The sequence below is a fragment of the Hylaeus volcanicus genome, chromosome 8 (genome assembly GCF_026283585.1).
Source record: "Hylaeus volcanicus isolate JK05 chromosome 8, UHH_iyHylVolc1.0_haploid, whole genome shotgun sequence".
In the NCBI taxonomy this organism is placed as follows: Eukaryota; Metazoa; Arthropoda; class Insecta; order Hymenoptera; family Colletidae; genus Hylaeus; species Hylaeus volcanicus.
Genome location: NC_071983.1, coordinates 10,280,377 through 10,296,578, shown reverse-complemented (window position 1 = coordinate 10,296,578; position 16,202 = coordinate 10,280,377). Strand labels below are relative to the sequence as shown.

At 40.0% G+C, this 16,202-nt stretch overlaps 1 protein-coding gene across 9 annotated transcripts in view; it reads right to left on the bottom strand.

Moving 5' to 3' along the window:
- LOC128881530 (protein scalloped) overlaps positions 1–16,202 on the bottom strand; it is a 216,707-nt gene that overhangs the window by 44,720 nt on the left and 155,785 nt on the right. For all 9 annotated transcript variants that reach the window (XM_054132661.1, XM_054132657.1, XM_054132655.1 and 6 more), the window contains 2 exons: positions 6,324–6,448; positions 4,079–4,217 (listed from right to left, as the gene is read on the bottom strand). In XM_054132661.1, the coding sequence (XP_053988636.1) occupies positions 4,079–4,217; positions 6,324–6,448 (264 nt within the window). The remainder of the gene's footprint in view (positions 1–4,078; positions 4,218–6,323; positions 6,449–16,202) is intronic.

Sequence of the window (16,202 nt, the reverse complement as noted above, 5' to 3'; positions counted from 1 at the left end):
GGCCGAGGGATCCTTTATTGGCTCGGCGAGTGAGCAACGGGCAAGATAAGTTTCCCATAGGATCGATGGCCAATCGCGTTAAGCGATTTTCGCGCCTCGTTATCCTTTGTTTCCATCCGGTGTACGGACGCTGACGCCGATGCTCTCTTGTCCCTCAGACGTTCAGATCAATCTTCCATTGCATCTCGTTTTCATCCGTCGCCGATCCCGCTTTCTTTCAACCGAGAACGGAATTATTCGCCAAAGGATCGCGTTAATTAATAAACACGACTACGTTCCAGTACTTTGCAGTGCAAGTTTCATTTACATCGTGTTGAATGCTACTTGGAAGAAGTATATTATTACTAGACTGCGGATCTTTATGCATTTATAGGAAATCTGAATGTGCAAGAAACTACAAAATCCAAACAATGTGTAAGAATATAAAAAAGATTGAAAGTAAAGTTCATGTCGTAATATTTGCAGAATAAAATAAATTCCTATTTAGATTCAATTTTTGTAGGCACGTTCGCGAAGATTTTATTTTGCATAAAGATCCGTAGTCTAATCATTACTATTCCACGCAATAATTTTACTTGAAACATTAAATGAGATTTTCTTAAAACCATTTTTTTATCTTACCATTGTTATTATTAGGTTGTCCTAATATATAACATTATAATTTCATAAATCACAACTAATGTAATATTCGTCCATAAATGAACAAATCTGAATGACTAAGCAGGTGAAATTTCTTATATAAGAACTTATTTCATTTAACGTTCGAAATATTAGAGATTAACGGATTAGCGATATACGCGCAGCGAGCGTCGCAGGACGATTCACAATGGTCTGATTGTGTCCTAGGAGCATTATTACGTTTCGTAGTCGATTCTTCATTCGCGTGACTGTCGTGGGCGAGAGATATCACGAATCAAACCCCGCTCATGAAGTTAATTTCTCTGTAATTCGCAGCGAGAAGCGAAGGGGCCGAAGGGAGTCGCGCAGCTTTGTCGATTGTCGTCCTCCTTGTTTTCATTTGCGTGCTCGCTGTCGGCGAGGCGGTCCCGAATTAAGCTTCGTTTTCATATAGCGGCCGCGGGCCAAGATTGAATTGCCACCCGTCGGCTTTTCCTGCGAGGCGCGTTCGAAAATTAAGGGACATTGTGCCTTAACGAATGGGATTCAAGCGTGCATCTGCTCGAAAAACGTGTGAAATCCAAGAACCAAGAAGGGTTGCAATTGTGGACGGGGGAAAAGGCGGCCCTGTTCTCTTCCTGTCACGAATTCGTTAGCCAGCCATCAAACGTTCGAAAATCTTTTCCTTTCGCGCCGGAGTTTTCGTGTTACTAGGGTGATCCGTTCGTTTGCTTTTTCTAGCGTAACAGAACGGTCTCGACGCAGTTACTTCATTTTATTCAGGTGGTTTATGAAAATTTGGGGACCATGAAATACTCTTTTATATTCTATTACTCTTTCATATTCGATACTTTAAATTAATTATGTAATTTTGTGTTGTCTTCTCAGAAGTTTAGAGAGAAATAGGGAAAGAAGTTTTTGTTGTCGCTTTCAATATTTTATCACTCTTTCTTAAGGGAGGAAATAGGTTTAGGCTTGAAGAACCCAAAAAGAAGAGAGAAGAACTTAAAACGAAGCATACAAAGAAGAAGAAGGATTGCTATATAGTGTTGTAATCACTGATTACTCAGTAAATAGTTTAAATAAAATCATTATTTCCTTGAACTTGAAAACTCTTGTTTTCGGTAAATGACTTTTTTTTTAAATTTGTGTACACTCTGGCACAAAAAGTTGTTAACCAATCATTTTAAAAATTGACAGATTCATTATGTAATTGCGTTCTATACGAACCGAAATTTGAAATAATATCATTGTTTAAATTATCTTTTTATCGCAAACAAAGTCATAAAAAGGTGACAAAAACATTTTGATCGTTAGTTTAAACATCTCTAAAAACGCAATTTGCAATTTCTTAAGGAAGAATTTAAGTTCTTATAGAAGATAGACATGTCTTTAAAGTAAATTTAAATCCCTATTGATTGCAGATGAAAACTGTAGCCTCCAGAATGTACGCAAGTAGTTATATCTGATGGTGACCTCCGATGGGTGGCAGCTGATATCTTCCATATTTTCCAAGGAAATACTTTAATAAAATTACAATATTTATTTGAATATATGTATAAAATATTTGTTGACAATTACTTAAGTATCATAAGCATTCTTTAAGTACTATATTCTACAAGTTTCATTTGCACGCACATGATCAGTGAAGGACTACATCTTCGAAGTCGATCTAAACTTAGCATTCGTGGCAATAGAATGCTAAAAAAGCATCTCGAGTTGCTGGTAGATACCAGAAAAAGAGCTCAAGCGTCTAAGGGTTAAACTGAACTGGAAGTTTCGTGGTAAAGTTTGCGATTCAGGATAGATAGATACAGTTCAAGTACGCAGGCAAAGATACCAACTATTTATTAGCTCTGGGGACACGCACTCGGGGGACGATACACACCTTAACGGCCTTCTGACGCTATCTAACGATCCGAAGAACGAGTTACGTGGTACTTGTGTCGCGAGCGTCTATCCACGTTTTTCCATCTCTCGCGAAATAAACTCTGTTCGCATTGTATTAACATTATTCTAACGAAACTACTCGTTTACAATAGTTGTACTCTGTGTGCTTTCAAACACGGAACCTGTCCCACACTAATAACCCATCTTGCTTGGACCTAACAAACGGACCCAACGAACAAATATTACTTCTCTCGCGATTTTCTTTGATAGGAAGAGGAAAGTAGAGAGGATGGAACGAAAATATTTTTCGCAAGAACGGACAGACAGGAGGCGAGTGATAACGGAAGGAGATGGTAGAAAATGGCAAACAATATTGGGACAAAGATGCTAGTGAAGGGGGATATCTTTCGAGGCGTGGCATTATTGGCTCGGTGGTGAGCTCATGGCGGTTAATGGTGGTGACTACGGTGGTACCCGTGGTCGTAGCAGGCAATATCTGGTCGGTCACGTAGACTGACCTCAGCATCGAGCAATAACGATGCCTGCCTCGACGCGACGTTTCTACCCATCGCATCACGTATACGTGAAGTGTAAGAACCCCGTTGGTCCTCCGTGCAAGGATATTTTTCATCGCAAAGATGTTATTCGCGAACGAGGCTGTTCTCCGAGGCCACGACGTAAACAACTATTCGACCACCTTCCGGTGACCCTAAAATCGGATCACCTCGAAGAAGCAAAATTATACGGGCAGGCGAACGGATGTATTTACTAGAGCGCCCATTTAGACGTACTGTCGCTGGAAGGGATCTTGTGAGGTCGTAAAGTCGGTCGGACATCGATTTTTACAACTTAAGTCGACCGCAATTAGTAATCTGACACGTTTTTAGACAAGGACAGAGCTAGACTTTTCGTTCAGGGCCGTATGGTATCAGAATTAGGATGTTCATATTTCAATAACTTTTTTCTTCTTATGTATGTTCACACATAATTCTGTAATGCATGAATCGATTACCATAAGACTATTTCATTTTGTAAAGTACATTCTAGGGGAGGGAAGTTTCAATCTAAAATGTTCATTATTAAGAGACCTACGAATTTTTTTATATTCAGCATGTTTTACATATCTTTCCTCCGAAAGGAACTAAAAAATAGATTTTTCCAATGGCCTTATGCTTTTAAAAAATTCTTCATCTAAAGACACGCAGTTTCCCGTGTCGATAATTGAAATCCATTTACTCGATCAAGAGTTACAATTTTTTCACATTTTAGCCAAAAATCCAACGCTTACCATTTTCACTTTTAATCATTTTTCAGTAGGTACACGCGAATATAAAGTATGTATCGCAAAAGAAAGTATCTCGAGACCTGAAATTCCACGAACCTTACTCGAGCTTCTAAATTCCGGAAAAAATAAGTCCAGTTACGAGCATAAACTACCTCGACAAGTCTGCCTTACACACTCACTCCGATTTACTTTTATATTACAACACACGTACACACGTCCACACGTGTGGATCTTTTTTCAGTGAAAACGTCGAAGAGAGATTTGGCAGGAAATTGCTCTACTCACCGTACATCTTCCCTTCGTCGGACAGGATGATTTTGCGTCGGCCGCATGGCGGATATATAGTGAGAGCTTCCTGGAAACTCTGCTCGATATCCGGCGACCATACACCCTCCGCGTCTGCTGCCGATAAGTCCTTCTCGTCCTGAAAAATAGGAACGCAACGATTCATCGATAATTCGATCCCTCTCGGCAAGAATATTTCAACCGTCGCGTGTCGTAAATAACGCGCCCAATTTTCCTCGGTTCTCAATCTCGGTGTACCATCCAAATCACCCGATGAATTACTTCAAAATTCGTCTCTATCCATCAACCGACACTCCACTACGATAGGGATTCTTGCAGCAAGTATCCAATGATTTTATATGCCGATCAATGTATGATAACGTGGTGCAAGTATTAGTAATATTAATATTTTATGTATTTTTTTGGTTTAGAAATCGACAGCTTTTAATATCAATAATATCAATATTTCATGCATTTCTGTAGTTTAGAAAACGAAAGCTTTAAATATTACTAATATAAATATTTTATGTATTTTTGTAGTTTAAAATACAAGAGATTTTAATATTATGTTCTGCATTTTTATGTGAGTTCGTTTCGTAACAGTGTAAAATCGACTGCTGTATTATTTTTCTAAACATTAAGATTGATTATCTGGACATTTGGCGAGAAACGCATGTCACCGCTCAAACGGTGACGTCAAGCATTTAAAAGGAAACGTAACGTTTTACACAGACAATATCATGTATAGATTGGAGATTTTTATGCATTTATAAGAAGTCAGAAAATGAAAGCAGATCAATTATAAATGATTTATCGCAAACGTTGTAATTCGTAAAGGGTCTGTCTCTAAAATTCTCCAGAAGATATACGATTCCATGGACGGATACTCCAGAAGAGTAAAACCATGTCTGGAACGCAGCTGATTGTGAGTCGGTCCACCGTCGATTTCTTTTTGCCAATTCGAAAGATTCTCTGCCAATTTCAGTTTGTTTGTGCCTCGCGTAGCATGCGCCTTTTTATTGTTAGTATGTGTTGGCGTGCACTGACGTTGGACCGAAGATAAGGTCGAAGTTGGAATTTCAACGAATCGGGGACGCCTGTGTTGCACGAACGGACGAGAAACGGCCGATTACTTGGCGCGTTAGATCAAGTGTCGAAAGGTAGAAGGTGAAACGATCGACTGGGGAAGGGAAAGTCTTTTCTGAGAAGTCCGATCACGTTTGCTTCGTCGATATATATGTATTATTGGATGGCGTGTAATCCAGAACCCGAGGACCCGGTCGATCCTGAAAAACCCACTAGAATTTGCAACACCGCGTCGTGAGAAATGCTTCCTTTTACGGAGAAACGTATTCTCGTCTGTATTTATTTCTTCATTTCTTCCACATTTTGTCGGAATCGATTTAACATTTCTTCTTGTTTTTGTAAAAACTTTAGAACAAATCTTATAATTTTGTCAGAATACAATTTTCGGGAAATACAAGCATCGACGTAACAGTGTACAATTTCGGTTTTTAAAACATATCAAATTTTCAGCAAGTTTAGCATTTTGGTTTAAATAGAACAAATTTACATGAAAATCTATATGTTTCATAAAAGTCTGTGTTAAAATTACAAAATCTTGATATCGTTTTTGACAAAATTGGCGTGGTCGATTTAAATCGAAATAGGCTCGTATGATTTATATTTAATCAAAGAGCGGTCAAGTGAAGTTTTGTTAAAATACTACATTCAATAAATCCACTGAACGACTACCTTTAAGGTAGTACCTTGACACTTTATCTACCGGGCTATTTAGAAACAGACTTTAATTCAAACAAGAATTTTCTAAAGTATCATATGTCGATCTAGGCTGACAATAATTCCTGTTACCAATAATACTGTTACTGGGTACATTGAAAGCCAAATCTGTTTCCAAACACTGAACATTGTAAGTAGACAACCATCAACACAGTAAATAAATTCGAATAGCTAAATACTGCAATTAAAAAGCCTAAAAATAGGCTCCCGGTAAATAAAGTGTTAAGTAGTTGTTCGATCGCTGTAATATTAACACTGTTGTGCCAATGCATTCCAATTGTCACTCGTTCTCGTCACTCATGTTTTCCTTCGATTTTCTTTGTCGTGTGGTGCAATTCTAATGCGAGCCGCGCGACTATAACAAAAATGCGTACGTTCCACTAGGGTCGAAAGGGTTAACTATTTTTTCCCAGAATTGAAAATAAAAGAAAGACGTTCGACTTACATCGCTAATTTCGCCAACGTCGAGGTTCTTGGTATCCGAGCCGGAGCCGTTCGCGTCGGGCGGCGGCCCGGAACTCGCGGGAGTCCACGGCGCGGAAATGGTGTCGGCTGCAGCCACCGCACTGCCTGTAACAATCAAACATGGGACAATTAGTTAACATAGCCGGTGACAACACAACCGATACTGTAGGATTTTATTCGATAACGGCGATAAATGTTAGTATCGCACTACAATGGTGATGCAGGATTACAGTTAAACTACTATCTGTACGGATGTGAACTGAAATTACGCCTTCGTTGTTGGTCGCATACTCAGTTTCACTTTCCGACTCTTACGCTAATCTTTACGCTTTTGATTAAAAACTAAACTCTTGCATTCTTCCATGCACGTCTTCCTTTTACCCTTACACACAGACAACACACACTCTTATCATTCATTCGCAAACTGGCGCCCAGCTCCCTAAACCTAAACATTCGCTCGATCCCATGCGCTTTCTTCCAGGCACACTTCAAACTGTCGCGCGATCCGAACACTCTTCTTTCGCGGCTCAGATTCTCGTCGTTCGTGCATTCGTCGAACTCGTTCTCACACTCTACAATACGAATACGATATAAATAAAAAGCAAAGGAAAGGTAAGGCGAAGAGAATAGGAAAAATGAGTAATCGGAGAAAGCGTCAGAGAGTAGGTGCACGAACGACACGCGTAACCGTATCATGAGGGGCCGTGCGATTCCGGTAAACATGGAAGATTTACAGCGTTGCACCTCCATTTCTCCGACTCGGAGGCGCGGGCCGTGTGACGGAATCCACGGGCTGCTCGTTTTCGAACCTGGAATATCGTTGTCGGCGACAGGCAACCGATAGGGGCGCGCGAAAGTCCACCGGGGCGGAAGTCGGCCGGCCACGATCGAGCGGGATGCCCATGCCGCGGGAGGGTGGGGAGGTGGCGCGTGGGAGGTGGAAAAATCAGCACGTGAAAAATCGTGGCAGGAGCGCGGCGTTGGAGCGCTCGTTGGCGCGGTTGGGACAGAATCTCTACACGCCGGAGCAACAAGTGTTCCCTGATATCGCGTATCAGTACCGCGGTCGACGGTGGGGGTTCCTCGTAGGCGGTACACTCCGCCCACCGGGGGTGGAGTGTGTACGTTAAGCCCCCGGAGAAGCCCCTTTCTCCTCGTCCACGACCGCAATACCGACCGGATCCCTTTCGCGGGAACGCACCCCCGACAACCACCGGAAACTGCATCCTCTCGCGTTCCGAGCGATCTTCTAATCTCGGCGAACGCCACCTTTACCTTCTTTTACCCTTCTCTCGGTGCACGCCGTGCACACACCTCGGAAATCTCGAAATTAGTAATCGGTTGGTAACCCGATTAGGAAGATTCAGTAAGCTTACTCTTTACAAACGACTCGCTTTTACAGCGATTTACCAAATTTTTATTTAATTAAGTGTAGACTGTTTGAGCGAATGAGACGAGTGCGGACGAGAGAGAGGGAGAAAGTGTGTATATAAACAAGCGAAATGCCGAGCAACAGCGGAATAAGAATAAGAACGAGAGTAAGAATAAGAATCGAGGGAAATAAAGTCAATTTGTAACGTACGCGATTTCTGATTTGGAAAGAGTTGTTCTTTCACGTGATTGTATAGAAAACTTACTAAAATAAAGTACAATCGATTATTTAAAAAAATATTGCCTAAATCAATCCGCATAAACCAACAGATACATTAAACACTTGTCTTTCTGTACAATTTTCGGGATAGTTTAAATATTAATTCCTTTTCAAACAGTTGTTCAGTTTCCAAAAAAGAGAAACTTGGTTAAAAAACGCAACTAGTAATCAAGTTTAAAGTAGAACCGCAGCTAACTGAGTTTTACCGATGGTTTAACGGCAGATAACTTCAACTCTATGGCGGAGCAGCCTGGACAAAGGAATTCATGGAAATTTGTTTTCCTCAAGAAACGCCAAAGTGGTAAAGGAAATCGTTTGTCGAGGGATCAGACTATTCTATAATCAATTCATATATTTTACATGGATTATCTTCCACCCGAAGAAGCATAGGAGCAATAAGTACAAAACAATTTTGATAGCAACTTTGCACGCAATTAATCGATGAATCTACTTACAATCTCCTATTTAATAAGCAACAATGATTAAATGGAACATCGCCCGTAACTGCTCCAATCCAAAACTCAAAGAAACAGGAGACAAACATGTTACGCTAGGGCGAATCAAAAATTCTTTTCTTCCTTCATTGTATGCCGTTTTCCAACAAACGTTAAAAATAAATAAAAGTATTTAAGTTTTACGTTCTATGTACCATTATGTAACTCTCGAATTTCTCTTTTATGCAGGATACTAGCAAGTACCACCGAACAGTTGCATATTTTTTATTTTATCGATTTAGAAGCATCGTGGGGAAAAAATAAATATTGTGGAAGGGCTCTTTACTTGGCGGTAAACGAAATTTCTAAAGCGCGAGTCCCTACAGTTAACTCTGGGAGTCTCCCGTTGCGACGCAACAGCCGCAAACAGCAATAAACACCTACGGAAACGATAAAGCGAAATGAGAGAAGGAAAATTGATGAAAGGGGGTAGAGATAAAACAGGGTCAGTGCAAGGACGACTTCAAGGGTGGGTCGCATGCTCGACGAATATTACCGCGTTTCAAAGGGTTGTGGGAGGGCGAGGGCGTGGGCACAGTATGTAAGCCAGTGAAAATGAGCGAAGGGACATTGACGAGGCAGGAGGAATCCCTTTCTTGCGCGATGCACTTGGAGAGTCCATCTCGCAAAAATGGTTTCCAAAGTTTGCGAGTGTCGACTAGGTTATAGTCCCTAACCCTTTGACGAGTCAAATTTTTGGGAAATACGTACGAGTAAGCTTTGTTTCATAACATATACAATATTTTATTTCTTATATGTATGAAGGGTGAGTCCATAACGTTACCACCTCAAACATCTTTGTTGTTTTTAAAGATACATCAAATATCATAAGAACAAAGTTGAATGGTTCAATGGGGCTCATACGATGCCAAAAACATTTTTGTTTTTGTCATTTTTTTTTAAGATATCAATGTCACCTTTATTTTCTTCAATGGAACCACCCTTTTTCAAACACCTACAATGATAGTCTCTCCCATTAGAAATTCAACGACCATAATTAGTCACGGTTATTTAAGGTCACGGAGTCAAGCCGAACAGCATACCGCTAAGCCGAATAGCGATTTTTCTTAGACACAGAAATATGCACAGCGGGAGGTTTAAATAGGACTATAATTGAAAATATGGTTACATGTTTGAAAATAAATTTTTAGAGTTTCAATAATTTAAATATCTAATTTCTTGTTATAGTTTGTTACTTTCTGTAATCTACCAACGGTTAGAACGTATCTATGACGTTCTGTTTAAAAACTGTTCGCGTAACTAACTAACTAAAACATGAAATTTGCAATTCGCACCTTGTAGGTTTCTGCGTAGCACGCCGTTATCGCGTCTGTTTTGTTTCTATCTTTTCCTTCCGATTTACTTCTTCGCGTGTCGAACCATGCAGAATCATGGTGTCAGAGTTTCACACGTACTTTTATATGTCTCTCTTGTATATTAATAAAGTGTTGCATGTAAATTGTAGATTGGTCCTTTAACATATATGGTACACTGAGCAGAGATGCGCGTTTAGCCATATACTATAAACTCTATACAGATGCCTAGCAGCCTCATGAATTCGCAAGAGTAACGCAATATGGCGGGCATGGCTTCACTCCAGGTTCTGCTATGTCCGGTCATTATATTTTATGTCCGTGGGATTAACCTAATAGTAGCGATTCATCTGTTCAAGACAGAGTGTGTATCGAAAATAGTCGTATTTTCTTGAATATTTATCTCGATTCTTCTCAGATCGTCTCACAATCCACCCCGTCCGTGGTCGCAGGATTTAGCAGATTATAGGCGTAAAGATCGGAGCTGTAGATCGCTATGCGCGGAACTCGGGGAGCAGTAAAGGCCTCAACGACATTTATTTACCTGCGAACAACGAACAACGAACAACGAACATGGCACGCAAGTTCGGAACATCGGGCAACAACGCAAGACAAAGAGAAGGGAGTTTCGCATTGCACGGCGAGGTATCTCCGGCTCTCATCAGGCTGTCCCTGGGCAGACGTCCGGAACCGTTTCAGTCGAAGTTAAAAGGAGACAAGAAATTTAGTTATGTCGGTGCAAACTCCGCCGGTGGACAAGGACGTTCCGGTCTCTCCCATGACCGGGAGTAGCCACGACATTCCAAAATGCTTTCTCCCCCCGAGCTCCCTCCTGGTCGGGCTCTTGCGCCCTATCACGGCTGACCCGGCCATTCCCTATCCTTCATCCGCGCATTTCCATCCCTCCGCGCTCCGCTGGGCAACCCCCGTCGAGCGCCGGGCACACCGAATGCAACCATGCGTCATCCGCCATGATCTATGCTTTCTGCCGCGCTGGCATTACGCTAGGCGTGCACAACTGCACACGCGAGCGCACAACCTATGTGCATTGTGCACCGTGCAGCCCGCGGACACGGGGAAGCCGCATCTACATAAGGACGCACACCAGCTTGACCACGGGCCAGAGATACGCGAATCAAGCGGTCGCGCGACTCGCACGCGTGTGCGTCGCTCTCTTCTTCTCTCGGAGGGAGAGGAGTGTCTCTATTAAAGCTCCGCTCATTTTCACCGGCTTACATATCGTGCCCACGCTCCCGACCAATCCCCAACCCTATCAGACATGCGAATATTCCTCCGTCACGCGGCCCACTCCTGCAGATCCTCCTTGCACCCTGCCGATTAAACGGCTACTCCAGAAATTTAACCCCTTGCACTATTTTCACGAGTCTGGCTCGCGATGACAATTTTAGGCCAAACTTGAAAATCACGGGTCGGGCTCGTTAAATTTAGTGCGACCATTCGAACGCACGGCTTTTTCCCAGTTTCATCGTAGTGCAAGGGGTTAAAAAGAATCGGTTTCTTTTTGGTTAACACTTTATCTACCGGGCTATTTAGAAACAGTCTTTAATTTAAAAAGAATTTTCTACAGTAGCACATGTCAATCGAGGCTGACAATAATTCCTCCGTACTGTTACTGGGTACATTGAAAGCCAAGTCTGTTTACAAACACTGAGTATTGTAAGTAGACAACCATCAACAGAGTAAATAAATTCAAAAAGCTAAATACTGGAATTAAAAAGCCTGTAAATAGGCTCCCGGTAAATAAAGCGTTAATATCGTAGGATATTATTTGACAATGGCGATGGATGTTACTGTTGCTGCAATGGTGGTACAGGTTTAGAGTTAAAAATTGTCGGTATGGATATCGTTATCTTAATCGAAAATCGTTTATTGAAAATTTCTAAAAATGTTTCGCTACAAAATGTAGGACGAATGCCAATTTGCGCCAAGAATTTCAGGGAATGTCTATTAATATCCTTTTAAATTGTCTAAGAATTAGACTCTAATTCATTGGTATTTCTGTTTGAAGATAATATTTGTGCTTGAGAAGAGTTACTATATCTATTTTAGAGATTTCCGAGAATATGGAAAATATCATTGATTATATATATAAAAAAAAAAAAGAAATTAAGAAAACTACAATTCCACACAAAAGTTATTTGGGAAATTGATCGGTGTACGAATACATTCTACACCCACTGTATGTGCGCAAAACCCTTCATAAAAATTCCTCACAGGTTAAACAACAACAAATACTCAAAAAGACGTGGAAATTGACGCTGTAGACTAGAATACCCCCTTAAGGGTGGATAGGTTCCCTTTAAGCGACCCCTTTAAAAAGCGAACGTTAGAACGGTGTCCCGGGTAGATCGGTGACATCCGTAAATCGTTCGAAGCAGCTTTATCCTTGAGCAAACGCGTCATAGAGCTGCGTATCCGGTTCCCAGTCCCCGGGGGTGTAGTAAATGGCGTGTTCGTGGGTGGCGGTGGGTCTGGCTAAGCTGTAAATTTGGCGTATAACCATTCGGGGGTAGCCCTGGTCGAGTAGGCCAGGTCTGCCAGCTCCCGTGGGTGGTTGCCGGGGCGAAGTGGAAGGGTGAGACAGGAGACGGGGGTCGTAGAAGCATTCATAGCAGGGACCAGAGGGTGGCTTCGGTGGAATGCGTCCCGTTTAATATCGCGGAACATTATATATCGCCTCTCTTGTCCCTACGTTGCCCGCACCGCAAGCTATAACACGTACAAACACACCGACGAACCACCTACGATCCTTTGGCGACATTGACTCGTCCTCTTAGTTTTACCGACGAACCGCTACTTTTACCGAATTCTTCTTCCCGCGGCGTCCATTTGCGTTCGAAGATGTGAATCGAGTGAATCAAAACCCAGCCACATCGAAGCAACGCGACTCTCAAGGACTTCTATGGACAGTGGAAAAGTTTCCGTTAGGTGAAAGAGGATGCAAGAAAAAGGTTCCAAAGAGAAAGGTCCGCTCTGTTTCCGAAAAATCATCGCCCTTTTCGATAGGAACGCAAGCTGTCGTCGAACTTATCGAAAAATATCGGCAAAAGGCACAATTTCGATAGTTTAGATACATAAAGATCTCGAGAAACAAATACCAGGTCATGTATCTATATTGACTGGAATAAATTGTACTTCGGATGTACACCCTCGTTCATAAATATGTGGACGCTTACTACCTTCAATGTATAATTAATACGCACCGTAAATTATTACTATACAACTTTTGTTGCTAAATTCTATATTGAATGTGTATTTAACAACATTTAATAATATTAAATGTTTTGAGTGCCATATTCAATTTTATAGTGAAACTCTGGGATCGTTTAGACAGAAAAGTTCAATGTACCAAAAACATTTATGGCATAAATGTTACAAAACAAATGAGATAATATTACTTCGAATAAAATGAAGTAATTCATAGTATACAAGTTTGGTAAAAGAAATTTTAACATTATCTAGTTATCTCTATAGTTTTTTTTTTATCGTTATTAATGTGATATTAAAAAGAACTATCAATAAAATATATTCGCTAATGCAACGTAAACATATCGAAACATAAATGATATCATTGGTATCAATAGATTTAAACTTTTATTAAATATTTATTTCTATTAAGTGTGCATACGCTTCTGAACGAGGGTGTATATACAAGGTGGGTCAAATCAGTGTGACGTGTTAGTTCACATGTTCGTTAAAATAATTAGTTCACGAGAAATTTTAAATAATGTTTACATATGAAAGAAGGTACATTGAAAACCTATAAATTCCATAGAGGATCTAAAGAATAATACTACAATGTGTAACAATAACTAGAGATTACGTTAATCATTACCTTAAGTAATGAAAATAATTGAAAAGCGTTGTATAAAATGTGTAGAATGTATTGTATTATCAAAAGAATACTATTTTGTTAATATCATTATTCTGACTTTACTGCAAACCTGCGTTCAACTGTGAAAGTCTCCTTTAGGTTTACAGTCTTAGATTTGCTTGTTTATCTTCTCAGATTGTTCTAATTCGTACGAAGTGCACTCAAACACCTACGATACAAATGCAATTCAAATGTTCTTTATCGCGTTCTTCAAGTGTTGACACTGCCGTGAGAGCACTTCACACGTCCTCCTTCTACGGAGCACTATGTATCTCGTAATCTTTTTCATACGTGTATCTTAGTACGTGTACTATATTTTCTCACTTGAATGGGAAACTACAAAGAAATGTATACTTTTGAAAAATTGAAATAAGTTTATTCCCTATAACTAATAACAGAGTCCTTTATCTCCTAGAACGAAAGATCCAAGTGGTTTGTTAGACTTACTTAGGTGGCTGGCATAGTAATCTGCTAAGCTTGATTAACACTTTACTGACTAGTGGCGATTAGATTAGAACTAAATTCAATCATATTTTTTATTTTAACAATATTTATATTATTCAATGTTTATTTTATCTATTAACAATCGATTTTTTATTAATATTTATATAATATTTCATAATTCGTATACTGATGGAACATTAAATGTTGTCTCAATAATAGATGATATAGTATTGGTTGTCTTAGTTTACTTAAACTATCAAAAAAAAAAACAACAGAATGCAACATTCAGGGAACGCACACGGGACGGGAAGTTACTTGGGCCGCAAATTACAAATCTGATATCAGAATTGCAAAATTCAAACCGATGGATCCAATATGGCCGACATGTATATTAAAAAGTTATTAGATTTTCATGAAACTTGGTATTTATGAGTTATTTGGGTCGCAAATTTCGAATCTTATATCAGTTCAATCAAAGTTTCAAATTCCAAATGTCAAACAAAATTGAAAAGTTAGTCCACAAATGTCTGATGCTTTATTTCTTCACCTTCCAATTTTGCTCTGCACCTCCCTGCAGAATCGTTATCAGTAACGCAAACGCGAGTCGCTACGCGGCACACGGATAGCTCTCTTGGAAGTGTCATCGGGTAGCAGAAATAAAATGTACAAAGTTATCGTCGACGAGAATTGATGTGAAAACGCAATGTCAAAGGTACGAGGAAAAGAGAGAAGGCAGTCTGACGCGGCATGAACGGATATTATAATTTTCATACCTTTGTGAGGGGAATTAAATTACCATTCACGACATATAATGACGGTGATACTGTAATATAATATAATTAAATCCACGTTTAACCGACATAAAGAGACATTCTCGTTGGAAAATATTCCGGAAAATTATTGTCACGATGCCGCGCTCTGCGAGCTATCGTGCTGGAAAATTTATTAAGAGACGACGTTTGCATTACGACCACATTTTACGCTAATTATTAAGAATTCTCATTGGCTCTGACGGGAACCCTTTCGATATTACAGACGATAATAAACAATGATAAGCGGTTCCCTTTTTAGCGCGATGCGCTTGCAACGTTTTCCCATAGCTTGCGAGTTTTTAGTGGATTGTAGTGCAATATCAAATACTGGAGACCCTCTAATCAGAGCTGCAGTTTTAGAATTGTTTAAAGATTTCTGCTGCCAATTTTTTAATACATTATAAGTTTTGAATTAGCCAAAGGATGGAAATGACTTTTGTGAACATACAAGAGTATCAAATAAAAATATCTTCAGTTTATACAAAAATTTGTTTAACTCATTCACTACTAGGCAAATTTTACCTCTTGGGCCTATAAGCACGAGTGAGACTCGTGATAAGGAATTTGGGCCATAAACGATGAACACAAGTCTGACTCGAGATACTTCCTTCGGACTTTCTACCCTTTCAGTTTGCTATGGCCCGACCAATCGAAAGATAATTGCAATCAATTTGAACTACGAGACATCTCGTAGTTGCCAGTGAATGGGTTAACCACTTTGAAGAAAAATGTTTTAAACAAATGCCTTATTTTTATACCAAGGCAGTTTTAAAAATTTGACAGAAAATTAGAATATAACCTCACTTGTCCTCTTTATGAAGGAACTTTCTAAAAGATTGAGAGATTTAAATTGGCTAAATGAAAATTAATTTAAGTGTAGACTAAGTGTGATTATACATACATATACTATTACTTATAATTAGCTGAAAAGTGGCGACAACCAATTAGAATCGGGCAACGTTATATATCGATCTCTTACACGGCTAAGAACCAGCAGAAGCAATTTTCAGTAAATTCTGTTCATCCTGATCAAAGTGACTTGTAAACGTCGCGCGTCGCGCCGTCGGCGTCGGTCGCGAGGCTTAAGAGGAAAACATTTCAAAGATGTTTGACAAGTCGGTTTCAAGCAGCTGGTGAGAAAAAAGTTGAAAGAGAAAACAAGCCTTTACCGTTAACACTGTAATCTCGGGCTGTGAACTCCGCGTTTCAAAGTCTACCGAACAGTAATTAACACCTTTAGTTTGCAGAAG